The sequence below is a fragment of the Calypte anna genome, chromosome 6, assembly GCF_003957555.1.
Source record: "Calypte anna isolate BGI_N300 chromosome 6, bCalAnn1_v1.p, whole genome shotgun sequence".
In the NCBI taxonomy this organism is placed as follows: domain Eukaryota; kingdom Metazoa; phylum Chordata; class Aves; order Apodiformes; family Trochilidae; genus Calypte; species Calypte anna.
Window position 1 is genome coordinate 27894056 of NC_044252.1, and position 27994 is coordinate 27922049.

The 27994-nt window shown below is 36.5% G+C and overlaps 1 protein-coding gene across 1 annotated transcript in view; it reads left to right on the plus strand.

The window, feature by feature from the left end:
* Window positions 1-27994, plus strand: part of ATRNL1 (attractin like 1) — a 461414-nt gene that overhangs the window by 123934 nt on the left and 309486 nt on the right. The window contains exon 20 of the mRNA XM_008490117.2: window positions 2563-2656. Within this exon, the coding sequence (XP_008488339.1) occupies window positions 2563-2656 (94 nt within the window). The remainder of the gene's footprint in view (window positions 1-2562; window positions 2657-27994) is intronic.

A 27994-nucleotide genomic window follows, 5' to 3' on the forward strand; every position in this document is an offset into this window, starting at 1 on the left:
GATCAATGAGAGTAACTTCTCTTAATCATTCCAAAGAAGAAAATTAACTGCTGGGCTTGTCAGAACTGGCTTTTTCATTGACAAGGAATCCGGACTACAAGGTTCTGAGATGCCTTTTTTCTCCTTTTCTGACCATGCTGATCTTAGCAGTATAGAAGCTTCCTATTTGTCATGAAAATGCAGGTCAGGTGGATCAGCCATGTGGGTGGTTTTGGTGGAGACCAAACTAGGAATGTATCCTTCATTTATGTGTGCTGTGAATATATACAGGTCCAAATTTAAACGTGCATATAAATAAAAATAATTAAATTCCATCAGATTATTTAATGATTCTTCCATACAAGTCCAGGAAAGTCAAAAGAAAGAGTGCAGTGACCGAACATGATGGAGTTTAAATGGAAGAAGATACATGGCTGGTTTGAGAGTTCATCTGTAGGATTGCCCTGTGAGGGAGCACATAGCACACTAATCTGCTCTGTGTATGTGCTTTATTTGATTTATGTGTCCCTGGGGATAAATGATGCTCCAGAGTTAGATTTATCACTAATGCCATGGACTGGGTATGCAAGTTCCTGCCAAAGGAAACAGTTTTGCCCTTCCACAGATTCTCATATGGCAACATCTGTTAATTCTACTTTATAATCCCTTTTACACCCCACCCCTTTTTCACTAAATAAACAGTGCTCAAGTTAAGGAAGTTCCAATTCCACATTACTTCCTATAAAGTGAAAAATAATTGAGAGTAATCAATTAATATTAGTTGGCAATAGCTTCTGTATTTATGAATATATTTTTGAAATATGATTTGAAATTCAGACTTTTAGCTCCTTTGTAACTTCTGTGCTGTCTTGCAATGGTGCATCACTGTTGAAAGCAATTAACCACAGGTAGAATAAGCTGTTAAGAATATATTTCTTTTTGCTTTTTTCACTGAAAGCATAGCAAAGACTTACACAATTAAGATGAACTTCTGCAAAGCGACTTTTTCAGCTTAAAGTGTGTAAATAATAATTTCATAAATGTAGAGGGAAAAATGTGAGAGATTTACTGATTATATAGTAGCAGCGCTTCAGTGAACATGTATTAACAAAATTACAAAATTTGGCACTCTGTGATAGTTGTAGGTGGTTTTCAGAGAGAAAAACATCATGCACGCACCACTATATGCTGCAGAGAAATTTCTGGTATGTGTTTCTTGCAGAGAGTTTGAATCTCCTGTATCTTGTTAGTAAGAAGGGATGGATATTTGACAGGTTCTGAAAGCTGAACAAACCAGAGTTTCTGAATATTCAGTCAATAATATTTTATGTTTAAATGTGGTCTTCTCATGCTTTATCTTTCAATTTAGTGGTCTTAGGCTGTGACAGAGAGGTTAGAGTGTGTCTGGTATAGGACACTGTCACAGAAGTATTCATTCTGTGTTATTCCTTATCTGTCAGCAAAATTGGAACATTCATAGTCAGTCCCTGTGATAGAAATTCAATATTAGGATTATAAAGTGGAAAGTAGACTTCTGTTATGTACAGGTTATCACTTAGTATCATATCTGTGCCCAAGCAAGAGCCCATGTATTAAATCTTTTATCTTAGTTGTAATTAAAATTTCAGTGAAAGCATAATATCATAATTAAGGTAGGTTCATATTTACTTTCTATTAAAGAAGGCTTAAAATTTAGTTTGAGTATTGGCAGGTAATTACTCCAGTATGATGGGGGAACTTACACACTTACCAGAGGGAGTTTATTAAGCTTTGTACACTTGGCTAGTAGTGAGCAGGACTGCCTAAACGAGGTGGTCATTTATATAAAAATGGGAAGGAAAAGCAAAAAGAAAGCTTGATATTAGGGAGCTTGAAGGTTTATGTTGAGGTGAGAATCAACAAGGCAACAAGAATGAAAATGAGCACACCACTGTGGAGAGATTTACAATAGCCACTGTGTGTGAAAAGAAGTGGGCTGGTGATGGTGTTTCAGTGGTTTTTCCTCCTTTCAAATTTGAGGAGCTTTTAAAGGTGCCTGTTTTTTGCTCCTAGAGTATTGTGTTGGACCATAATTGTAGTATTATCTCTGCCTTTTTTCAAATGGTTTGAAAGCTTTCTTTTTGTTCACTTTCGTCTACAGCAAGTTTCTAGTATGTCAGACTTTTTACCAAACATCTGCAATAATGCTTTCTTTAATTTGACATTTGAAACTAATGGAATTTTGCATTACTTTTGCAATTGGTCAGGATTTCACCTTTTATAGAAAAGATGTATTGTTAATAATTTTGTGTTGCACATTGAGATGATAGACTTTAATGGCTGTACTCAAACTGCTATTATTTATGGTGTGGAGGGAAGCCCTCAATGACTTGTGTAGTTCTTAACTCTACAGAAAATAAACTAAATTATGTGCTAGGGAAATGCTCTCCAGTGAAACCTAACATTGAAGTAGTAGTATTTTTTTTAAATACAGCTTGTAGGAAAATTTCTTTATGGTGAAGTATTAAAATCCATGAAAATTCCTTTAGTTATAAAGTAAAACATGGGTGAATAAATCTAACTTTTTAAAAATTTATTTTATAGCTTGCACGTGCAGTGGACATGCAAATATTTGTCACATGCAAACAGGAAAATGTTTCTGCACAACTAAAGGAATCAAAGGAGACCAATGTCAACTGTGAGTACAATTAAACGTAGCCCAGAGTTACTGCAATTCATGCTTAGTGTGTAATCACTTGTTAAAGTGCACTGTGTTTTAGACATTTTCTTGTATCATTAAATATGGAACAGAGGAATGTGTAGACCTGTCATGGAAAGTACAATACCCAAAGAGTATCTTGTTTTCTAGCGGAAATGCTCTAGTTTATTATGTTTGTTTAGAGGAAGAGCTTGCAACTTAGAGCATAACAAATGGAGCACAAGAAAATAAGAATGAAGAACTACTGAAGTAGAGCAACTTGGCAAGTAGGAGATATAACACATTAAAGTGAATTATGAACAACCTTACATTAAAGGATGTTTGTTTCAGTTCATCCTATCCTTCACATGGCATTATCCAATAAAAAGCTTGTTCCTTTCATAATTGTAGTTACTTTAAATAGCATCTGGCCCCAAAATTGTCTTAGCAATGTTTCTTGGAACTAGAGAAAAGACATAAATACAGATTATTCCTCTTGAGCAGGAAGAGATGCCAGAAGGTTGTGTTCTGCCTGCTATGCAGCGTATTCTTTCACTGGATTTGTGGAATCAGCTTTGATACACTTAATGAAGTGGGCTGAATCCTACTTTTAAGGCTTTGGTTGATAAATAGTAAAGAAACAAAAATATCTGATGCAGAGGCTGTGTGTATTGATGAGCAAGAGCTGTGCTGGCAGCTATACTGTTTTAGGGGTTCCTCTGGGGTCTTTTGTCCAGCTAATTGAAGACTCAGTATGAAATAGGAAACCAAGGCTAAATTATGTTTTTTTCCTTTCTTTTATCATGATAAGAGCTGAAGAATGGTAATATCTTGAAACTCTGAATTAAGTCTTCACTGAAAAGTTATTTTTTCCTCTTTCTGTCTCCAAACACTTATCAGTTCACTTATCAGTTATCCAATAACTTATCAGTTACAGATGTTAATGAGCAGTTTGATTGCCAGACATATGCTGATGCCATTCTTTATATTTACAAAGAACAGGGAAAAAAAACATCCACTCCTCTGTACATTTCAACAGTCCAACTACAGGAAACTTTTTCTTTGCTTGTAACTCCAGTTCTCTACTAAGTACCATTCAACCTAAGGCACTCTTTCTAGACCTCTTCTCCAGTATTTCATAAACCTATTTTGTTATTGCTTTCCCTTTGGCTTTTAACTGTTTCATCTATTATTTTTTTTTTTCATTTTTTTTCTCTCTGTCTGATTTGGAACTTTTGCTTCCTACAGTTGGTTGTGCTGCTCAGCTGTATCAGTCTGCTGGCATGAGTTTACATCTCTCATAAAAGGTTCTTTTATCCCACATAGAGGAGAAAAGGTTGTTGTGGTGGATTTTCCTGTCTTGGCCAAAAGTTACAGCAGTTCTCCAAAATGGAGGACATGCAGATTTGAATTTTGACTTTTCCTGAGTAAATTTAAAATTCCATTTTCAAACTTAAAATCTAGGATTTTGTCACATGTAATACATTCCTCTTCCTAGATTCTTCAATAGCCCAAAAAATTATCCAAAGCAAGCTGTGGTGTTAAAGCATTTGATAATCCAAATGGTTTCTTTTGGATGAAATAAATTCTGCAGAGCATCCATTTTCAAGTTGGTTTTGGCTGTGATCACATTTGGGATTGAGCTTTACATCTGTTGGGTTGATAAACACAAATATTAGCATAAAAAATTCAATTTGCAATCCGAAGTCCTTTTCTAATTCTGTTCTTAAAAAAAAGAAACAACCTAAAAAACTAAAAAAGGCTATGTAGAATACCTAGTTTGACAACACATGTAGAAAGAGACCAGTTCCAGTTGTAGGCATTGGAACATATTGGTAAACTATCTAGGATAAAATTTCAGTACCAGAGACTCATTGTTTCAATCACTGGATATTCTGAGAAAAGCCAATAACCACAGATTTAGAGTACATGTCATCAGATTTGGATTTGTCATTTTATGTTGCTGCTTGGTTTGGGACAGTGATCCGTTCATGTATGGAAGTTGAATGCTGGGGTTTTTAAATTTTAATTATTTCCCATAGAAAATTAGGAGATGAATAAAAAATAAAATAGGTTGCTCAATCACTGAATCTAGTCCTGAGCTGCCATCTAATTTGTTAATGTCATATGAGAAATGGAAACTTGATCAGATTTGTATTATGTTAAAAAACCCCAAAACTATTTTCTCTAAAAATGATCCTTACGCTTAAAACGTGTTAAAAAGTATTCATTTATACATATTATATTGTCGAAAGACATATGCAGTAGTTATCTACATCAGCTAAATGCTTAGGTTGTATTTATTACTTTAATATATTTTGCTTAAATGACCTGGAGCTTGATTCAAAGTGTGAGTGCTGTTATCCATAGCTCTAGATAAAGATTGATTTTTTGGCCAGGTGTTAGATAAGCTGTTGTGCAGTCTCAGCAACAAGCCTATAACCCTGTGGTTTCTAAAATAAGGACTTCAGTGAAAATTTCAAACTATAACTGTTTAGAGTGAAAGTTGGATTTATATTCCTGTCAAGAATCCTATTGATTAGAAACTCATATCTGCAGGGTTATAAGTTGTCTCCCTTCTTTCCTCCCCTCGTCTCTTCCTCTTCCTCTCTGGTACTTTTCTGTCTCCTCATCATGTGCAGTACACACCAGGTTTGGGAGGCAGGGTTTTTAGGAAATTAAGGAAACTTTACCACAGTTATTTTTCCTTTTTCCCTCCTAGCTTAAGAGCACCTAGTTATTTTGGCTTTTATGGAGAATCTTCTGTAGTTTTTTCTTATTTCTGTCTGTATTTATAATTTTTCTTTTCGTGCTTCCATATCTCAGTTACATTAACTTCCGAACTGTGCTGTTTGTTAGCACAAAGGACAGGGGTATTTTAAATAAAAATCAGTGTTCTAAAGAAGCTTTGACCATACCTTTTCTTTTATATTTACTAAGTTTCTTTAAAGACATATGATAATGCTTTTTCCAAAAAGAAATATTTTTATTTCCTTTAAGAAGATAGTTTCAGTTGGTAAAAACCTGTAAACCTGTTCTAACGAGGAGGAGTTGATTAGAATGGTTTGATTATTCTAAGTAACTAGACTGTAAACAGTAAACCAGATACAAATAAAAATACTTGGATTTTTTTCCCCCCTGTAGTAACAGGAAAATCATATTGACTTAAAATGTATTTTTAAGTGAAAAATACTACTTTAATGGAATTTTATTTAATGTTTTACAAAATGTGATTTGCTAGCTGATCATTTTATTCCCTCATAGAATTTTATTTCCAGAGATTTTAAACTTCCCTTAGGTTACATACAAATGTAAGATTATGATATAATCCTACATATGTAGTATTATATGTACAGGAACAATGTTTCAAATGTGTCAAGTTTCAATTTCTGATATAAATGAGAGAATTTTTACTGCATGCAAGGATAAAAAAATTGAAAAAATTACAGAATTAATTGATAATTTAAATAATTCTTTTTGACATTTCAATATGCCTGGGCTCCTTCAAAAGGCAGCCTTACCTGGAGTTGTGTCTATAGATTTTGTCATCTCTTCTAAATCTTTGTAAATCTGGACAAATTCTGGGCTTCTGGAAAGGTTAGGGGGTTATACATGCTTGGTGGAAATAAGGTTTCCTAGTGAATTTTTCAAATTGTCAGGTTGTACTGGGTGTACTGTAACATTTATTGAGCTGTACTTCCCAGTTACAGCCATTGCTGTGGTTTGGGGGGAAGGAAATCAATCTCTCTTGCTAAGTACTTTCCCCTGTGGCAGATCTGAGGCTGTCAGATCTGTCCTCTTGGTATTGAAACCTTCTGAATGAAGGGCAGGTTAGATATCTTCTTAGTGTGTCTTAGATCCCAGGCATAAATCAGGATATTTTTTCCTAACGGGGAAGCATTAAAATGTTGAGAAAATCTGTTGTGGTGTGTAAAAAAAGAAATACCAGAAGCCATATAAGAACTGGGCTAATGCAGTTTTGAAATTTCTGTAATGAAGAACTGCTAGGTAGAAAGTAAATATTGGGAAGAAATCCTTCTTTGTGATATAATTTCTTAGTGTATTTTATGAAGTTTTAAGAAGTGGAAATTTAAGACTATCCAATGTATATGTCTAGGGTATTCTGGAATGAGAGAAGTAATATTTTGCTTATTTTAATTCTAATAAATGTTCATTTCTTACTAATTCTCGTATTTCTTTTGATCAGTGGAAGAAACACTGTTTTATTTATAAAAATATACCTGGTTTATTTGGTAAATCTTCACTGTGTGCAAGCTATAAGAAGCTATTTAATAATGTAATGATCTGTGCATAAGTAGTAATGACTTCCTGATAGTGGAATTTACATAAGAACAAGATTGTAAAAATCTAATTGTCCTCTTCTGTGTAAGTTTTCTCCACAGAATTGTATGATTCCTCTTACCAGATAGCAGGAGAGGTAAAAATACCTTGGGTAATGAGTCAAATTCACTGCTCTATTGATATCACTGCAACTTTATTTGCTGATAGCAAAGCAAACTTATTCCCCATCGTTTCCTCTCAGAGCTCCTCTTTCTGCTCCCCAGTTGGGGAAAAATTGACAGCAGTTATATAACAAATCCACTTTATTAGAGCTTCCTTTATCAAAGATAAATGCATACAAAAAAACCCCCAACCCAACAGCTACCAAAACAAGGAAACAAACAAAAGCAACTTGGGAAGAATCTGGTTGCTGGAAGTTTAATGAAAAAACCTTATATTGAAGAACAGCTCTTCCCTGATGCAGGGTGGAATCCATTTCTTGCTCCTTACCCTGGTGATCTGTGCTTTCCAAACTGATGTTAAAAAATATAATATTTAAATTTTTAAAATACTAGAAGAAAGTATATTTTTTCCAATGTTTTTTTCTTTTTTGTCACGTAGTCATATTCCACCATAAGTTTTCCATACTTGGTTGTATCTGAGATGTTTTCTCCATTCTGAGTCCAGTCCTGGAGTTTTGCCTTTAACAGAAAACTTTGATACACAATAGATGATATTCAGATATGGTACTACAAGGAATATTTCAGAAAAATCTGACATGTAGATCTGGGTGGATTTAGCAGCTTTCCCTGTTCTTATTTAACTGCTTGATAATTTTAGCCTATTTCTGTAAAGACAGGTTCAAGCCCTCAGCTAGTTCTGAAGGAGCTGGATTGTTAGGTTGCTATGGAGAAGAATAATATAAAAATCCCACTTCAACATTCAATATGTATATTTAAATGTACTAATTTTCTGCTCTACATGTAGTCATTATTTCCAGATCTATCAAGGTTTTGCGATACTATTTTTTTCTTCAATTCCTGTTTCTGGCATCAGTCATTTTTGCTTAAATTGCAGCTTTCTTTTAAACAATATATCTAATATCAAAGCTTCAGAAAATGACCCAAATGCACTCCAATGTCTTCAAGACTGAGAAGGCACTCGAGACATTTGAAATCGTTTTTAATCTAAAATTTGAATAAGAATAACATTTGTTAGTCTCATTTGTAATTTTTTTTTTATTTATTTTTTTTGTGCTGCAGTAGACTTTTTTCTTTGGTATATTCAGTATTTGATATGTAAAGTTCATGAAGATCTCTCAGATCTTTCAGAGTTGCAGGCTCTCTGTAAATATGAAACAAGAAGCATTGCTAATTGCAAACAGGAAATTGCCTGACTTTGTTAAAACAGAGAAGAGTTGGTGTCTGGGTGTTCTGAGTTGTTCCCAGAAGGCCAGGATGAGAAATGAGACTGGAAAGAGAAATGGGAAGGAGCTAATGGCTAAGGGAGGAGCTGCAAACACCTACCCAAGGGCTTTCTGTATTGATACTTTATCATCAGGGAAGTGGTGAATGTGTTAGATCTGGAGAACATTGCACTATTGATGTTGCAGTGTAAAAACAGCTATGTCAGCAACATCTTTCTTGCAAAAAGCTGCATTAAAAATGGCAAATGACACATTTAAATTTTTCAGGTGTTCCTGTTCTGATAAAAATATGCTTTTCATTGTCTTGAGTTCTAGTACTAATTGTGTAGTAAAGGAGTAACAGTTTGGGCATGAAGGTTTCTCTTTTCATGAAAATAAACTAATATTGGCTTCTGAGTTAGGGTTTCCAATAAATTACTTTAGACACAGATGTAATTATCTCCTTTGGTTTAGTAAACTCTACAGAGCAGAATCTACTCACCATCGGGCTTCAGTTTTTCCTTAAGGTATTTTTAATATCTTTTTTTCCTTTCCAAGCTACCTCCAAAAATTCAAACTGCAGAGCAAAACCAGGCTTTCTCTTAAAACTTTCCAGACACTCCTGGCTGTAAAATAGGAGTGGAAACAACGTACCAGTCTCTTGTGCCCATCTCTACTTGAGCAACTGAGCATCTCACAGCTTGGTGGGGAGATAGGAAGTATTACAGCACATATGTCTCTCTCAAAAGTTGGGATCTGATCTATTATTTTTTGTGCTTTTCTTGTTCCATTGTGTCCCTCTTAAGAAGGCAGTGGAGTTGGACTCTTCTCCCTAGGTATTTGTCCCTCTTTGATGTCTGTTAAGTCTTTCTTCACAGATTTTATACCATAAAATCAACTACAAAAGATTTATTTTTTTAAGAGTTAAAAATTTGCTTATTTCTTTCTGAATTTCAAAGAAGATGACAATACTTAATCCTCCATCCCTTCCTAACCTGAAACATCACTTCAGTTTTTAAAAGCTAGAATATTTGCTGCAGCACAGATTTCCAGTGGAGCAGAAAGTTGCTTGGTTCTGCTTTGGTTAAGGATAAGGTGTTCTCTTTATAGAAGAAAGCCATTGAAGACTTTTCTGACTATTGTTCCTGCTGTCATAAGAAAACAAACAAACAAACAACTCACAGCTGAGCTGTGACTGACAAAAGCAGGTATTTGAGAGAGCTCTTTTTAAATATTCTAGCATGTGTTGCTGTATTGTAACTGATAAAATTCAGTGCATGCTGTGTTACAGTAACAACCCTCTGCATCCCTCTGAATCTGGCTGAATCCTGCAACTGGAGTCAGCTTTGGACAATTTAGTATGGAGCAAAAGGGAGGAGAGGAATATGTGATATGTGAAAGGGGGAAGATTTAAGGAGATTTTTTCAAAGATTGTAAAGACTCTTGCAAAATTTTGTGGATGACAATATATCTGCCCAATATCTACCATCTACCAGAAAGCAGCTGTGCTAGTCGAGTTTTACGTGGGCCCTTTTATCTAGAAAAAAGAATGTAACAAATATCATTTTTTTTACCCTCATGAAACACAAACAAGATCAGCTTTGGTAAATATATGCACTTGAGAAATCAGTGCTATCAGAATGATTTAATTTCTTGGGCTTCCTAAGAAGATCTTGTCTCGTATATGAGATATGAATCAGACTTAAAAATGGTTAAGCAAAATTTTATGTATCATTAGTGGTCATTTATACTGGAGTTGAGAAGGAGAGCCAGAGAATTTTGTGATGTGCCTCTCTCCTTGCTGTTGCTCAGAGTTTGTATCAGCATCTTGGACAAAGGCAGTTTGTCATTGTAGGGAGAGGAGAGAGAAGAAGGGAAATGAGGCAAAAGAAAGGCTTCCAGCAGTAAGTTGTCACCTTAATCAAAACTGTATATAAAAAAATAATACAGTGTTGGTTATGCAAAGCCATCAGTTCTCAGGTGTTTCAAAAACATGGAGGTTGTTTTTGTTGGTTTACAATTCAGGATATGTCAAATCAATGAAAATAGTAATAATTGTGACTGAAAAAAATACTTAAAATTATATTGGATCATGACAACAATGGCAACAACAGCAAGAAGCAGAATGTCAGATTGTAGGAGCCATAAACCCAAATATTCCTGTGGCAAGGAGTCATAAGTGTGTGCTGCTCACCTGACAGGGAGTAAAAACTTTGTGAATATTTCCAAGAAATATTTCCAAGAAACCCAATTCTCCATTGTGAGGTGAGATGAAGTGCTTGTCCTGGTGTTCTCAGCCTTGTTGGCTTGCTGCTCCCTGGCATGTAGTGTGGATTAAGCAGCTGCTTCTTGCCCCAGAGCAGCACAGCTGCTCATTACTTACAAATGGGCACCAACGTGAAATGTTAAGTAGCAGATGCTGATAGTCTGTTTTGATTATTACATCTGTTACATTAATTGTTTATAATCTTTGGACAGCTTCAGTTTTCTCCTGTGGTTTCTACCAAGGATAAAATAGATAGATAATGTTATCTAGTAGAAGCACTTAAAAATAATTCTAATTAAAAACCTTGGTGACATTTTTTCCCCTGAATCATTCACAGATGCACTGTATTGGGGAGATAGGGAATTTAAAAAAAAAAATATTTTAAATTCTTTTTTTTACAGTATTTTGTCAGAAAGGAGAATTGATCCATTTTCATTAAATGATTAAAAACAGTAATGAGCTTTGGGTGAGACCAGAGTTGTAAAAAGCATTAAGATTTAAATATGCAGAACTGGTATTTCATTATGTACTGTTAGACTTAACATATTCTGTAAAAGAAACTGCACTCATGAGAGAAACAAGTAAAAATTGTTGTGGGCCACAGATGCATTGAGATTGGATAGAGATGACATGGTTGCTTCTAATTTGAAACTGATCTGTAGAAATGAGATGACTTCAAAGGGCCCTCAGCTGTTATAGTTACTTTTGCATATTCATGTAAATATGTAAATTCTGACTATTTATGAGATTTGAGACAGGGAAGATTCTATGGTTAACTTATTTAATAATACTAAATGTCCCCCCAAAACACTTTTTTTTGGTTCTGTGTTGTGTTGTTTGTTTGTTTTTAAACAAGGCTGTTTCTTCCTGAAATGACAACATTCACTGGGACACTAAGCAACCATTCTCAGTAAATGCATTTATGCTTTTTAAATGACTGAAAATAGAGATTTTTTTCTTTGTTAATCTGAAGACAAACCTTTTAGATAGAAATGAGTAAGCAATTTTTTGACTGGTTCTATACTTAGTTTGTCTGTATATTGTTAATATCCATAATTTTTTATCTGAGATACTTGATTAATGGATTCTTAACCTTATTAGAATTGATTTTTTAAAAATAGAAACTATCTTTTAACTTAATTCAGTCGGACATATATATAGGAATATCAGGCCATTTTAAAAATAAAATAAAAACATTAGGATATTGCCTGCCAAAATAACTACTTCCCTTACTCTTTCAGTAGATGGAAAATTAAAAATATATACCTAGTGGGAAGTGATCTGGAATTTAGCCACCAGAGCATCTATTTTTTAAATAAGTGTAGCTGATGTAACATACACCTCTTATATGTGCCAGGTTTTCCTTTTTATGTTGGGTGAAAAATGTGTTTAAGGAGTGTTTCATTTACAATGGAAATAATATTTTCCAGTGTAATCTGCTTGTCACTGTAAAAGACCATCAGGTCAAATGATTTTAAGGTGATACTGGTTTAATTAATTGACTATTAATTGAAAACACTAACTATTAGGGAGCTGTTTTTTTATTGAAAGCTCTTCAGCAACATCAGAATTAACATTTGGTAGCTTTAAAGTGGTTGTGTTGCTTATGCTGCTTAATCCAGCAAACTGATCATGTAATTTTCACCAGTGCTGAATAAATGCTCAAGGAACTGACCCACCTTCACGTCTCTCTGGTCAGGGCTTCTGCTGTCCAAGCCAATCCATTGCACTGGATTTACTTCTGTACCTAATTCAGTCATGAATTATTTTGTAGTGAATGTAGAAATGTTTAAAGTAGGAAGAATATATTGATGCTAAAAAGTAGGGCCAATATTTTTGTCTGAAGAAATGAGAAGGCATACACAGGAAAAATTTTATTTGAAAGGAAAGCATTTTTCTAAGAAGGCCTGTCCTGCACAGGCACGTTTTCCTTATTTGCAGTGTATGTGTTTAAGTAATTTAGTAACCCAAACATTAGATTATTTTAAATGAAGTTATTGTGACTTTATCAAAATATATTCTGTGTATCTTAATTTCTTCTTAATAAATAGCTCTGCAATACCTGTGACTTTTCAAAGCTCTTGAAAATTGCTTTGATATTCTCAAACCTGAGCCCTCAAATAGAATATTGTCTATTATGCAGTATGGATCCATTATGCAGTATGGATCTGGGCTTAGAATTTACATCCACTAGGCCATTAGGATGGTAATTAGTAGTGGGTACAAGTGTTGTTTGGGTTGAAATAAACATCTGGTTTAATCAATTTGTCATTAAGCTAGTAGAAGTACATGGGAAGCAGTGAGAAAAGAAAATACCACTGTGCTAGCTTATAGCATTGAGCCATCAACACATAGCTAAGTTTGAAATTAAAATAGGGTCTCATTATGCTGGTTGATATGGATTGCTCAGTTCCATGAAATTTATCTTCATATCTATTTTCAAAATGTTACAAATAAGTAAAGAAACAAAGCTACATAGTGTGGAAAACCCTGTTGATAGATTTATCTATCAGCTTTGTCTTGTAATATTTATTCATTTTATTCACTAAGAAATGGGAAGAAAAACCAAGTTTTATTCAGCAGTAAAGATTGGATGGCTACTGGTGACATTATTTTTTAGAAATCTCCTGGTGGTGGGAAGATTGCTTTCCTTCTCTTCTTATGGTCTCTATTAGGAGTAATATGCATCTTCCAACAGCTTTTTTCAGATTGTTTTCTCTTTTAGGCAGGTGTATATCTTTACATATAGATAAAAATTTAGATGTAATAGTTATATTACTGGTTGCAAATTTGAAACATTTTTTTCCACTTTGTTGCCAGGTATTAATCTGAAATCGCTTCATTAGTTGCTGCAAGTGTCAAAAGGAGTTTGCACATAAAGGATTAAAATTATGCATAGATAGAACTGAGAAATATATTTTGTTATTAAGACATGGGAGTGAGAAACACATCACTTCTCATTTTTCAAGAAGCTGCTGATAATTATATTGACAAAGCACATCAATTACACTGTGCTAAATCATGCTGAAAGAGTGCTCAATTTGTGGTTCCTTTCAGGTACAGTAAACTTCCCTTCATCTGCAGTTCTGTGTGCAGATATCTAGAAGTCATGCAGCTTTTCTTACATACTGTATCTTTTTCAGTCTCAGCTCTGTATGTGCTGTTGCTGCTCTTGTTCTTATGCCTCCTCATGTCCCAAGTGCAGGCAGTGCTGGAAAGGTTTCTCTTAAAAATGCTTCTGTATTAGTGATGGGCTAACTAACTAACTATTCTTTTTATTCTGTTTTGAAGATAAGTGGGCTGCATGCAATATTTTAAAGGCTTGAATATTTAATATTTGAATATTTAATATTTGAAGATATTTGTAGATATTTGAATTGTAGTTTAACTCACTGAACAATTAATGTAAAGAAAAACCAGGGGGCAATAAACAGTATGTTGTTATAGAATTGGGATTGAAGTCCTATTCTGTACTTGATCAGTGAGATCTGTTTGTACTACCTATATTGCTATTTTTCTGTGCTGCAAATTTGTCTATTTGAGAGGAATATTTGTTACACTTCTGTTTTAAAAATCTGGAGATATGTAGGCATGTATGCATATAAACCCATTCTTTTTTCCTTGCTTTATCATTTGTACCCTGGATTATCATGCAAATGACATAAAAGAGACAAAATATGAAAAGGCAGTAAGTTAAAATAAACAGCATTACTGAAAAGTATCTGTAATGCTTTACCTTTTGTAATATAAACTAACAAAAATTGACAATAAAAGCAAGTTGCCCACCACATGCAAGGTATTTTCAGGGAACGATAAGTGATAGGGCAGCAGCAAATAGTGTAGGATCAATCCTATCTCTACTCACCAGCTGAAGGATAATAATGTCTTAATATTGGAAGCACTCCTTTATTCTTTTCTTCTTTTTCACTGAAGAATCACCTTTAGAAAGTAGAAAATATAAATTAAGCTGCATAACCTTTGCATGCTTTGAGCTCTGTATTTTTTTGTGTGGATGTGTTGAAAAGTAAGTGGTATTCTTTATCTAGCTTAGTACATAATGGGGCTGGGGAGCCTGATTACAAAGGCATGAATCAATCCAAGAGCCCTGATGATATCCTAAACTTCAGCAGTGAAGCCTGAGTGGTTTATTAGATTATCATTTCAGAAGGATTGATTTACAGCTTTAGTTCTCCATCTCCATCTATTACTTTTCATATTATGAGAATAGATATTTTTCAGCAATTTAAAGAAAAGAATAAAATACCAGAAGTCTAAGTAAAAGCTTCTCTAGAAAAGCTGTTCTAAATAGTAACAGGAGTCTGATTTAGAACCAGAACAAACTTATAATGAGATCTGAAAATTTGACATGCCACGATGTTTTTCTTTTACTCAGCATTACACAGAGCAATGATAAATTTAGGAATACTAAATCACAGCAGGAGGCCAAAAGGAGAGCAGTGAGATTGTCAAACTAATGTAAGAAACATGGCCAAAGTGGCACACTGTCCTGGAAGAAAAGTTGTCGGGCTTCTCACAGAGAAGTGACAAGAAATAAAAGGATGAAGGAACAGGCAGATATGCCAAAAAGATATTTAGTAAATCATAATTAGAGATTTATTAAATCTTAAAAAAAAAAAAAAATAAAAAAAAAAATAAAGGCTTGGAAGTGAGTTCCTACAAGATCCAGAAGGAGCTGAGGGCAGCAATTTACTTTTTACAAGATGTTTCAAAATTACTAATCCTGTTCTTGTTTAGGTAATTTTATCCTTTCTTAAGTATAGTCTTGATGTAATAACAAATTTGGACCCTGATTCAGATAAATATTTAAATGCACAGAAATACCTTGTTACGTAGGTTTAAGGGGGGATATTTCCCTCATTTGGTGCAAGTTTGGGAACATGTGGTTTACTTTTGCTTTCTGCTGCTCTTGGAAGATTGCTAATTGTAAATAGTCATATAAAGAATAGTTTTAGATAATAGTTTTGCATGGGGTGCAATCGTTTTAGATAACTAGTTCACAAAGTTCTTCCCATTTATTCATTCTTTGCTTCTCCTCATTCTTTCATTTTCCTTCTTTTTATTAATGTCTTGTTTTCTGGAGCTAGCTTTTCTATGGTAAGGTGGGATTAAAGGGGACAGATGATGATTGTAAAAAAAGAAAAAATATATAAATCAATCTTTCATGTTGAACAGGAAGACTGCCTTGTCTATATTTATGAATAAAAGAAGAGGTAGTAGCACATCTAAACAGTTGGACAGCTTTACTGCTGTTCAGTGCCATCCATCTAAAAGTAAAATATCTGTAAGATTCAGAAATGGAAATTCTGTAAATCTATTCTGTGTAGAAGGTATGCATTATTATATTTTTTTTTGAAGAAGGAATGTATTTATTGTTGAATTGTACAATTGGACTTAATTTTTTTTTTCACCTTTTTCTCTTGCATTTAAAGCATTCTGGCATATGTGAAACCAAATGCGTTTCCCAACCTTTCTTTTAGGCTAGAAAAAGGATAAGACTTCATAAAGGTCTTTTTATTATTATTTTTTAATGCTCTTGGGTTTTTTGTTATTGACTTTCATGAGTTTCACTGTGCCATTAGTTTGCTGGTTTTGTTCTTGTTTTTATGGAAAATCGTAGCTTTTTTAAAACATCATGAACTACATAATTTAATAAATGGTTTGACATTTACCCTTCAGAAGCTTGGAGCTTTGAGTTTTCTCGGTTTTACAGAGTTGTATTTGCCTGTTCTTCATAGTCTAGTCAATTTTCTTCCGTTTTTCTATGCAGTAAGAGCTATGACACTGCAGGTTGTTTTAAGACTTAGTTTTTATGCCACAGGATGCTGATACTTTTAAATGAAACATTTAAACCCATTGTTGTGCTATACCTGTCCTCAGCTTTTACCTTTGACAGTTTCTACAACCTATAAATCTCTTGTATTTATTATGTTTGTAACATATGAAATTTTTTGCCACACAGATGTCATTTAAGTATTGACCTTAAAGTAAATTACAGTGAATGTTCAACAAACAGCAGTTCTTTCACTGTGGAAAGAAGAATGAAAGAAACGGGGACTGGTGTAGCTCTGTTATAAAAGTGGTAGAAATTAAAAAGAAATTATTCCTCCTGAATGCAGGTCCAGAAACAGAAAAGTAGGTGTATCACATCTAAGTAGATGTATCACAGAATCATCTGGGTTGGAAAGAACCTCTGAGATCATCAAGTCCAACCCTTTATCCACTGCCACTGTGGTTCCCAGCCCATGGCACTGAGTGCCACATCCAGTCTCTTTTTAAAAACCTCCAGGGACAGAGAATCCCCCACCTCCCTGGGCAGCCCATTCCAATGCCTGATTGCCCTCTCTGTAAAGAATTTCTTCCTAATATTCAACCTAAACCTCCCCTGGCAGAGCTTTAGTCCATACCCTCTTGTCTTACTGGTTGCTGCCTGGGAGAAGAGCCCAACCCCACCCTGGTTACCCCCTCCTTTCAGGGAGTTGTAAAGAGTGATGAGGTCTCCCCTGAGCCTCCTCTTCTCCAGCCGGAACACCCCCAGCTCCCTCAGCCCCTCCTCACAGGACTTGTGCTGGATCCCTTCACAGCTTCTTGCTCTTCTCTGGACCTGCTCCAGGACCTCAATCTCCTTCCTGAACTGAGGGGCCCAGAACTGGACACAGCACTCAAGGTGTGGCCTCACCAGGGCTGAGTACAGGGGAAGAATCCTAATCCAGGCCAGGATGCCATTGGCCTTCTTGGCTACCTGGGCACACTGCTGGCTCATGTTCAGCTTCCTGTCAATCCAGACTCCCAGGTCCCTTTCTGCCACTCTGTGCCCAGCCTGGAGCTCCCCATGGGGTTGTTGTGGCCAAAGTGCAGGACCCGGCACTTGGCCGTGTTGAACCTCATCCCATTGGAATCAGCCCAACTCTCCAGTCTGTCTGGGTCCCTCTGCAGAGCCCTCCTGCCTTCCAGTTGATCGACGCTCCCCCCCAGCTTAGTGTCATCTGCTCATTTGCTGATGATGGACTCAATCCCCTCATCTAAATCATCGATGAAGATATTGAACAGAACTGGGCCCAACACTGATCCCTGGGGGACACCACTGGTGAGCGGCCGCCATTTGGATGCAGCCCCGCTCAGCACCACTCTCTGGTGGCCTCTGGGAGGATGCTGTGGGAGACGGTGTCAAAGGCCTTGCTGAAGTCCAGGTAGACTCCATCCACAGCCTTCCCCTTATCTCCCAGGAAGTCACCTGATGATAAAAGGAGATCAGGTTGGTCAGGCATGACCTGCCCTTCCTAACCCTGTGCTGGCTGGGTCTGATCTCCTGTCCCTCCTGTAGGTGCTGTGTGATTGCCCCCAGGGTGAGCTGCTCCATAACCCTGCCAGGCACTGAGGTCAGGCTGACAGGCCTGAAGTTTCTTGGGTCCTCCTTTCATCCCTTTTTGTGGATTGCTGTGACATTCGCCAACTTCCAATCATCTGGGATGTCCCCAGTGAGCCAGGACTGTTGGTAAATGATGGAGAGTGGCTTGGTGAGCTCTTCCCCAGCTCCCTCATCACCCTGGGGTGGATCCCATCTGGTTGCATAGACTTGTGGGGATCCAAGTGGCTCAGCAGGTCACTGACTGTTCCCTCCAGGATTACAGGGGAGCTGCTCAGCTTCCTATTTCTCTCTACAAGCCCCAGAAGCAGCTGTCCTCAGGATAAGCTGTCTTACTGTTGAAAACTGAGGTAAAGAAAGTGTTAAATATCTCAGCTTTTTCCCTCATCTTTGGTAACTGTGTTTCCCCTCAACAAAGAATGAAGGTTGAACCTTTATAACCATTAAATAATAGAAGCCAAAAATTAGTCTGAGATACCTTCATCCACAGTAGATACATCGAGTTATACACAGGCTATATCCATCTGTGTGTGTTTCTAAATAGTAAATAGCATCCAATTTTCTACTTGCTCATAATACAGGAGCTTGTCATTCTGTTAACACATGGTAATGAAGCAGCCAGGTAACATTTTGTGAATTTGTTCCGCAAATTCTATCGTAGCTAGAAGTAATGAATATTCCTTACTGTTCCTTCAGAGAATTGTACTTGCTTCCAGAATCCATACACAATTATCAAAACTTGCAGCTGTTATTGTTGTAGGTCATGGGGTGCATTTTTTTTAATTTTTTTTTTTAAACTCCTGGTGCATAGGTGTGTCTTATAAACTGTTATAAACTAACTTTTCGCTGGTTTTGGAAAAGTCAGAATTTTAATTTTTATTTTTAATTTTGGTTTTATTTTTATTTTTTAAAAAGTGATATGGATATCATGTCTGTCCTGGGAAAAAAATGGAAACACATGCACTTCTTTTTTTGAAGAAAACCCAGACTATTTCACTGTAACTCTTGTATAGTATTTATACGAATTTGACATTTTATCTTATGCATGTATGCTTATTCTCCATGATAGTGATTAAATGAATCCAAGATTGCTTTTAATATACTCTGCCATTTCAAAAACAATGTGTTGCTTAGGACACTTCTCCAAAGCTGCTTTTTTAAGTAGAATTTGAAATCACAGCATTCTTTCCGTTACGTTTACTCTAAAAATAAAAAATCCAAAAGATAAACAAAACCCCAACAAAACAGAAAAGAAGGAAGATGGGAAACCAAAATTGTAGTACGGACAATACTATTTTTAAAAGCCTGTCTCACAATGATCACTGGAGAATTTTAAATTAAACCTTTAGATAAGATACGATATTGAAATGTATGCTAGAATGCATTATGAGTCTCTTTAAACATAAAACAACTGTAGAGTTAATTCTTAGGATTTTTTTCCACTCTGGTATTTCCAAAAGAGCATTTACCTCGGAGTGCATTTCTCCACTGTGCTTTCCATTGATTTCTCTCTTATTTATGGGAAATGTCACAAGTGTTGCTTTGTTTTTCTGATGTGATGGGCCATTTCAGTCATCAGAATTGTGTTTCAAGTGGAATTAAAATATTTTGCATTTCTAATTTGTGGGTACCATTGCAAACTCCAACATTAATTTTGCAGAACTTGGAAACCTGATTGGAAAGCAAGTGAGAAAAATGACCTTAGGAATATAAGAACAATTGAAGACAGGATTGTGTTTTAATTCATTTTGAAGTCACTATCATAATGCAGAATATTGGTTTATATTTTACTGACAAATATTATAGCTGTGTAAGTACTAATTTTGAGATTATCTCTCAGTTGAGAAAAACCCTCACACCTGAATATTTCACAATATTAAAGCCATTGGCTAAATTATTGGACTGAGGGAGTTTATTATTCTTTAACTTCAGGAAAATGACTTGGGACAGATTTTCAGCTGGCACGTGGAACAAATTTAATTCAAACTGAGATGAAAGGCAGTTAATGTAATTGTAGCCTGTTATCCTGTGCAGGCTGGAGTTAAGAAGTGAACCAACAGACAGTCAGAAAATGATGGATAGAAAATAGAAACGCTCAAGGCTGGTGAAATAGAGACTTGTGAAGGGATTATGCCGTAACTGTTCCCACACAATCTCTGCATGAGTAATGTCCCACCTCTCCCGTATGTTTGGATTACTAAACAGGATTTTTGTATGCCTCCTGGGCTCTCTTTTTTTTTTCTCTCTCTGACGTCAAAGAAGTCCGTGTTTAGTAAATTTCAGTACTCCGTAATCTTGATTTCTTTGCCCTTAAACTACCACAATCAGCAGTCCTAAAGCATTTAGTGAAAAAAATAGAAAATAATAGTCAGCTCTTAGGTTTTTCAACTGTAAATGTGGCTGTTTTGTTTAGCAGCATATTTCAGGTGAACAGTTGGTTTGTTTGGTTTTTTTTAGGGCTGCATTCTGACAATTTACCTATTTTTTTAATTATTCCTTTGTATTTTTCAGAAGTGAGTGTTTGTTTATTTGGAATACAGACCATATTTTGCACTGAAAGCTTTTAAAAGTTGAAATTATGTGTCTCAGTTTCCTCAGAATATCTAGAGAACAGTGCAAAGTTTTGGAATACTTTGAAACATTAATTACTAAAATATTTTGGCAAATTTTTGCCCTTGGCATAGTCCAGAAGGTGAAGAAAGCACTTTCCTTCCCATAGAATTACTGATTGCACCTAATGTAATAAATGCATCTCAGATAATTCTGGCAAAAACAGGTTCAAGCATATAGTGTAATGCTTACAAAATATTGGAGATCAATTACTAATTATAAGTCCAACTAAAGCTGCAGTCGTATATCGTCAGTACATATACTGTCTTTGAAGTACATAGATTGGGATGATAAATGTTTTTTAGGCTTTAGGTTTCCCCATCACTCCCAGCTTGCATGCCAAACTTCTGTCATCCATTTCAAGTTGAATCACCAGATCTCTTCCAGTTGCTAAATCTTTTTTTTTCTTTTTTCTTTTTCATTTTCTTTTTTTTTCCCCCTGTCATTGTTTAGGGTGAGATTGTTGTGCCTGTTGTTCTGAAAATTGCTTTCTTCTGTGAAATACCCTTTGGGAAGTAATTTGGATTAGTTATAGAACTAAAGATTCTGTTCAGCATTGTACTCACACAGGAGCAAGCAGTACTTTTCAGGGCACTGCTCTGCAGCCTGCCCATCAAACCCAACATGAACAGAGTTTGAATGGATCAAGACTGACATAGCAGAACTTCTGTCATGAAAAATTTTGCTATACAATGCTGTGAGGCTATGGGGTCATTTTATTCAACTTTTCTTTCCATTTTATAGCCATTCCTTTTAAGTTTCCTTCTCAAAGGGCAGATAACTTTTTGAGGAGAGTCAGCCAAGACTGTGAGTATTGGCAGATGTAGTATTGTTACAACATAGACAGTAACATTGATTCCCACTTATTTGGCACTTCATAAAGAGGTATCAGTGTCATCTCTGCTCCAAGAAATTCATGAGGTTATGGGCTATAATGGACTAATAGAGACTGAGGCCCTTCATAAGTAAATGGACAAGAGAAAAGCAAATGTGTGCATTTATCTTCATATGTTCTCCAACCACCCGTACTCTCGTATGCATTATATTCTTTATAGATATTTCTGTATCTCTTGGATTGGTACCTTTTTTTAAAATAAACTTAAAGAAAAGATGGTGAAGGTTAGATGGGTTTGATATTCTAGGTATTAAAAAGGACTGAAAAAGAATCTATCTGGATTATGATGAAACAATGATAGGCAATCAGGAATGAATTTGATGGACTTTGCCATGCAGGGATGGTCAAAGAAAGTTCATGTAGGCAGGAAAAGAATTTTTCAGCACAGCATATTGAATAGATTTATAGACACTGAAATGGCCTGAAAGAGAAAAATGTGGTTTTGAAGATCAGAAGGATAAGAAGGAGGCTGGGAGTCTGGAAAAGGCCATGCCTTCATGTTCTGTTTCCAATGATCACTCTGCCATGGGTCACTTGAGGTGGTTTTTTCAAGGCTCACCATTCAGAGTTTTTATTCTCTGGAAATTTCTTTCAATGCCACAGGAAACAAGTGTGATAAATAAATACTCTGAGCATACTCAGAATATTATATCTGGTCAGAAGCTCCTCAGTCATTTAGGAATATTGAAAATAATTTGAAACTATCAATTAACAGCTAGAGTTCTCGCTTGCCAGTGGCACTGTATATTACTCCTAAACCTTTGTAATATTTATACTTCATTTTTATATTATAACACATCATTAACACTATAGAAGTTGTTGCAGGGAGAGAAATAATTTAAATAACATTGCTATTTTCTTAAATTCCCTAATACTGTAGAGTTTACAGTGTAGGGAAAACTATGACATTGTGATCTATACATACATACATACTTCTTCATTTTGCATTTGATATTCTTGAACATTCAATGTATGAGCAACATTTGTGCCTGTCTAAGCTTCAGTTTCCATGTCCAGATGGGTGATGAGCTTTCATTCTGAATCTTCATGTTTTATCTTGGCCTTGTTTTATTGGTCAGAATTTATCATAATTTTGAACATATTAATTGCCATATTGTGGTAAAATTTAGACCTGATCCATAAGGAAATGCTCAAGGAGAACTTGTGTAATTTGAAGTTGAAGGAGAAAAACAAAACTCTCTGTCTTCATACCATCTTCTGGAAGTTATAGTGAATGTGTGACATCCTCATATACATATTTCTTGAATTGTCTTCTACTGAAATTGTTCCAAGTAAGCATGAATTTTGAAACGCAGTTAACAGCCCTATTTGAACATTGGGATTTTAAATTATGAAGCTTTGTTTTTTTGAGCAAAGGCCTGTGTTTCCTGTTTTCATTAATACGAATATTGCTTCCATAAAATCTTAGTGAAAATAAAATCAGTTTTCTACTGAGAACTTTATTAAAACTATGCAAAAGGAAATGTTTACAAACTGGTTATGCTTAAGCATGCAGATACATGAATATTCCATTGCTGAATTGACATACAACATTTCATTGATATTTGTCTTTTAAAAGAATGAAATATAAATTTTGTAAACTCTTCACTGATTTTCACAGAATAAAAATTCAGGAGGACCTGCATTTCAGTTTAAGCAGTAATAAATATTCATAAACTGTGGATGATTATTTTACAATTTCTTTTGTCTAATAATTCATAGAATCATAGAATCGGCTGAGTTGGAAGGGAATTCAGAGATCATCAAGTCCAACCCTTGATCCACTACTGCTGCAGTTCCCAGCCCATGGCACTGAGTGCCACATCCAGTCTCTTTTGAAATATCTCCAGACACGGAGAATCCACTACTTCCCTGGGCAGCCCATTCCAATGGCTGATCACCCTCTCCAGAAAGAAATTCTTTCTAATATCCAACCTAAACCTCCCCTGCCACAACTTGAGACCCTGCCCTCTTGTCTTGCTGAGAGTTGCCTGGGAAAAGAGCCCAACCCCCCCCCTGGCTCCAACCTCCTTTCAGGGAGTTGTAGAGAGTGATGAGGTCTCCCCTGACCCTCCTCTTCTCCAGGCTGAACAGCCCCAGCTCCCTCAGCCTCTCCTCATAGGATCTGTGCTCGAGTCCCTTCACCAGCCTGGTTGCCTCCTTTGGACCCGCTCCAGGACCTCAATCTCCTTCCTGAACTGGGGGGCCCAGAACTGGACACAGTATTCTTCTAGCTGAGAGGAATGAAGCAGTTGTGAAAACTATGCTAATGTCTTTGGAGATGTTGCTCAGTTCATTGTAAACACAGGATCTTAATTTGAGCTATCTGGGATGTGTCTAACATTTCCTTTTTAAGAGCTGGAGAATTGTGTTGAAATGCAAGAGAAGAAATGTGCCTATTTCTCCCGCCCACCTTTTTGAAAGAACTTTCTGATAGGCAGGAATCCCAGTTTTCCAAGTTCATCCTTTTACATATACTAAGTTTGTGTACCTCACATCCAAGAAAGGGGTCACACATAAAGGATAAGGCCATGGATGTGAGATTTTCTGGTTCAGAGTAAGCAACATCAAGTCATTGGCATGTGAAATCCACTTTGGTCTCTGATTCATGATTCTCTGATTAGCAAGGATATTTTTTTTTGTCCAGGTAATCCCAAATTAGGTTATCCCAAACCTATTAGGTTATCCTAGATTAGGTAATCCCAAATATAGGTTACTTAATGCTTGGAAAAAAGAAGAGATGAAAATATAGAGATTGTTAGGAAAAGCTTTTTCTCTTAACTAATGTACCCTAGTTCTGTAAGTTTTTCACCTGTTTGAGAGTTTAATTTTCTCCTGCATTGCTATTTAGAGAGTATATTAAATCCCTGTAATATTAAGTATTAAATTAACTGTTACTGATAACTATATTAAATATATTAACTATTTTTGATCTCACTGGGAAGAATGATTTGAATGGCATGAGGGAAATCTGGAAATGGAAAATTTGCTTATGAAGCTAAAATGTTTTCTTTTTTTCTTTTGGTGAGATCAGCCTAGATTAAAAAAAATAGTATTGCTGGCATAGGCTTTTTTCAAGAATTATCTGAAAAGGAGACAAATTAATCTACAGAAAAAACATTGTCTCAAGATATCGTTATATCCACTTTCAAGTAGAAACAAATAAATCATTTCCCCACATTATTAAAAAGTCCTAACTGGAAACATAAATCCTAGTACCTTTTAACCTTTCAGGTTATCATCTTAAGAGGCAGGCTGAAAATTCTTTATATCTAAACCAGAAAGGTTGCTTTTGACTATAAGAGTCTTGGCACTGAGAGAAGTGAAAGTGTCCATTTCTTACATTAGAACCAAAGATGCTTTTTTGTATCTCAGGAAAATTAAGACAATTATTCACATAATTCAATATAAAGGGAGATTATTTGGACAACATAGTGCAGTGCCAGTACAGTCAAGATGCAGATCCTGACCTATAAGAGATAAATTTGCATCTATAGATTATTATTTTATTTATTTCACATAACCAAAAAAAAAAAAAGATTATAGTGGCAGGATAAAAATACAGTAATAGTTAGCAAGTAAAGCCTTTTCTCAGAAAATCACAAAGTATGCATTACCTTTGCTAAAAATGCCTATTTTGCATTAAATAAATATATAATCTCAATTAAATATTAAATAAATATATCATCTCAATTCTGGCATCTGAATCTTAGCAGTTCTGTGGAAGTATGATGCAGCCTCTTTTAAACATGCTTGAACTCCTAATACATGAGACAGGCTGATCTAGCATACTTTTTTTGGTTGTGAAGTCACTTATTTTCATTGCTATTAACCGTGTCTATTTACCTGTTGTTGATGGTTAGAAGATGAGGATGTTTTTTGGTAGTTCTGTGTAAAAGATAATGAAACCAAGCAGGCCTCAGTCAAGAACTGGGGATTTTTTATTCACTTGCATCCATGTGCAAGTGTGAATGGGGACTCCAGGGAGGCAATTAGGAAAGCTAAGGCCTCCTTGGAACTTAACCTTGCAAGTCAGGTTAAGGATAATAGAAAGGGCTCTTTCAAATACATAGCTAGTAAAACTAACGCTAGAGGCAATATTGGCCCACTAAGGGATGAGATGGGAGCCCTGGTGACAGAGGATATAAAGAAGGCAGAGGTGCTGAACGCCTTCTTTGCCTCTGTCTTTACTCCTGCAGAGTTTCCACATGAGCCCCAGATTCATTTAGCCCCAGAAGTAGTCAAGATAGATAAGGAATTTGACGTAGTAGATGAGGATTGGGTTAGGGATCAGCTGAGTAATCTGGACATCCATAAGTCGATGGGTCCAGATGGAATGCATCCAAGGGTGCTGAGGGAGCTGGCGGAGGTCATTGCTAGGCCACTCTCCATCATCTTCAGTAAGTCATGGGTAACAGGAGAGGTGCCTGAGGACTGGAGAATAGCAAATGTCACTCCAGTCTACAAGAAGGGCAAGAAGGAGGACCCGGGTAACTATAGACCGGTCAGCCTCACCTCCATCCCTGGAAAGGTGATGGAACAACTTGTTCTTGTCACTATCTCCAGGCATATCAAGGACATGGGGGTCATCAAGAGCAGTCAGCATGGTTTTATCAAGGGTAAATCATGTTTGACTAACCTCATAGCCTTCTATGAGGAAATTACTAGGTGGATAGATGATGGAAGAGCGGTAGATGTGGTTTATCTTGATTTCAGTAAAGCATTTGACACCGTCTCTCACAGCATCCTTGTAGATAAGTTGACCAAGTATGGGTTTGGTGATCAGGTAGTGAGGTGGATCAGGAAGTGGTTGAAAGGAAGGAGTCAGAGAGTTGTAGTCAATGGGGCAGAATCTGGTTGGAGGTGTGTGACTAGTGGAGTCCCTCAGGGGTCGGTACTGGGACCGGTGTTGTTCAATATCTTCATCAACGACTTGGATGAGGGTATAGAGTGTACCCTCAGCAAGTTTGCTGATGACACTAAGCTGGGAGGAGTGGCTGACACACCGGAAGGCCGTGCTGCCATTCAGAGAGACTTAGACAGGCTGGAGAGTTGGGCAGAGAGAAACATGATGAAGTTCAACAAGGGGAAGTGTAGAGTTTTGCATTTGGGGAAGAACAACCCGATGTCCCAGTATAGGTTGGGGGCTGACCTGCTGGAGAGCAGTGTAGGTGAAAGAGACCTGGGGGGTCCTGGTAGACAAGAGGATGACCATGAGCCAGCAATGTGCCCTTGTGGCCAAGAAGGCCAATGGCATCCTGGGGTGCATTAGAAAGGGTGTGGTTAGTAGGTCAAGAGAGGTTCTCCTCCCCCTCTATTCTGCATTGGTGAGGCCGCACCTGGAGTATTGTGTCCAGTTCTGGGCCCCTCAGTTCAAGAAGGACAGGGAAGTGCTTGAAAGAGTCCAGCGCAGAACTACTAAGATGATTAAGGGAGTGGAACATCTCCCTTATGAGGAAAGGCTGAGGGAGCTGGGTCTCTTTAGTTTGGAGAAAAGGAGACTGAGGGGTGACCTCATCAATGTTTTCAAATATGTAAGGAGTGAGTGTCAGGGAGATGGAGTTAGGCTTTTCTCAGTGATGACCAGTGATAGGACAAGGGGTAATGGGTGTAAATTGGAGCACAGGAGGTTCAAGTTGAATATTCGGAAAAATTTTTTTCCTGTAAGGGTGACAGAGCCCTGGAACAGGCTGCCCAGGGGGGTCGTGGAGTCTCCTTCACTGGAGACATTCAAAACCCGCCTGGACACGTTCCTGCACGATGTACTCTAGGTGGCCCTGCTCTGGCAGGGGGGTTGGACTAGATGATCTTTCGAGGTCCCTTCTAACCCCTAGGATTCTATGATTCTATGATTCTATGATTCTGTGATCATTCACTCACTGTTCTTGGCCACTTAATAATCCAAGAACAAATGAGGTTGGTGCTTTCATCCATGAGTCACCATTCTTGAGTCAAAAATATGCAATTTCTATAGCATCACTTTTGAAACATTATGAGTTACAGTCAGTCAGTTATTGACTATATCTAAGTGTATACGTCAGCTGCTTTGCTCATTGCTGGAAAGGTACATTTAGAATAGGAAGTCTTGCATGATTTTCAAGGAGGAGTAACCCATAGGTGGGGTAAATACCTGTATGTGAATCTTTGCTGAGCTCTGTGTTACTATTTTGTTATATTAAAGGTTCATCAGCTATCTCATAATTATCTGCAAAAGCTGCACTCACGTGCTTCATAGGCCACTTACCTTACCATAGCCCTAAGTCTGAAATTCAGCTTTACAAACACTGTTTGAACCTCTGTGTTGAACACCATGGCATAATACTACTGTGGTACTAGGAAAATATAAAAATAAATACAGGAACCTGTTGTAGCAAGACCAGAAGCCGGGGCACAAATGTAGAGCAGGAGCAGAACTCCATAATAGAGGACAGCAGGAGCAAGACCACTGTCTAGGAAGGGGCCAGAATGAGAAGTAATACTTATAACAGAAGCTGTAC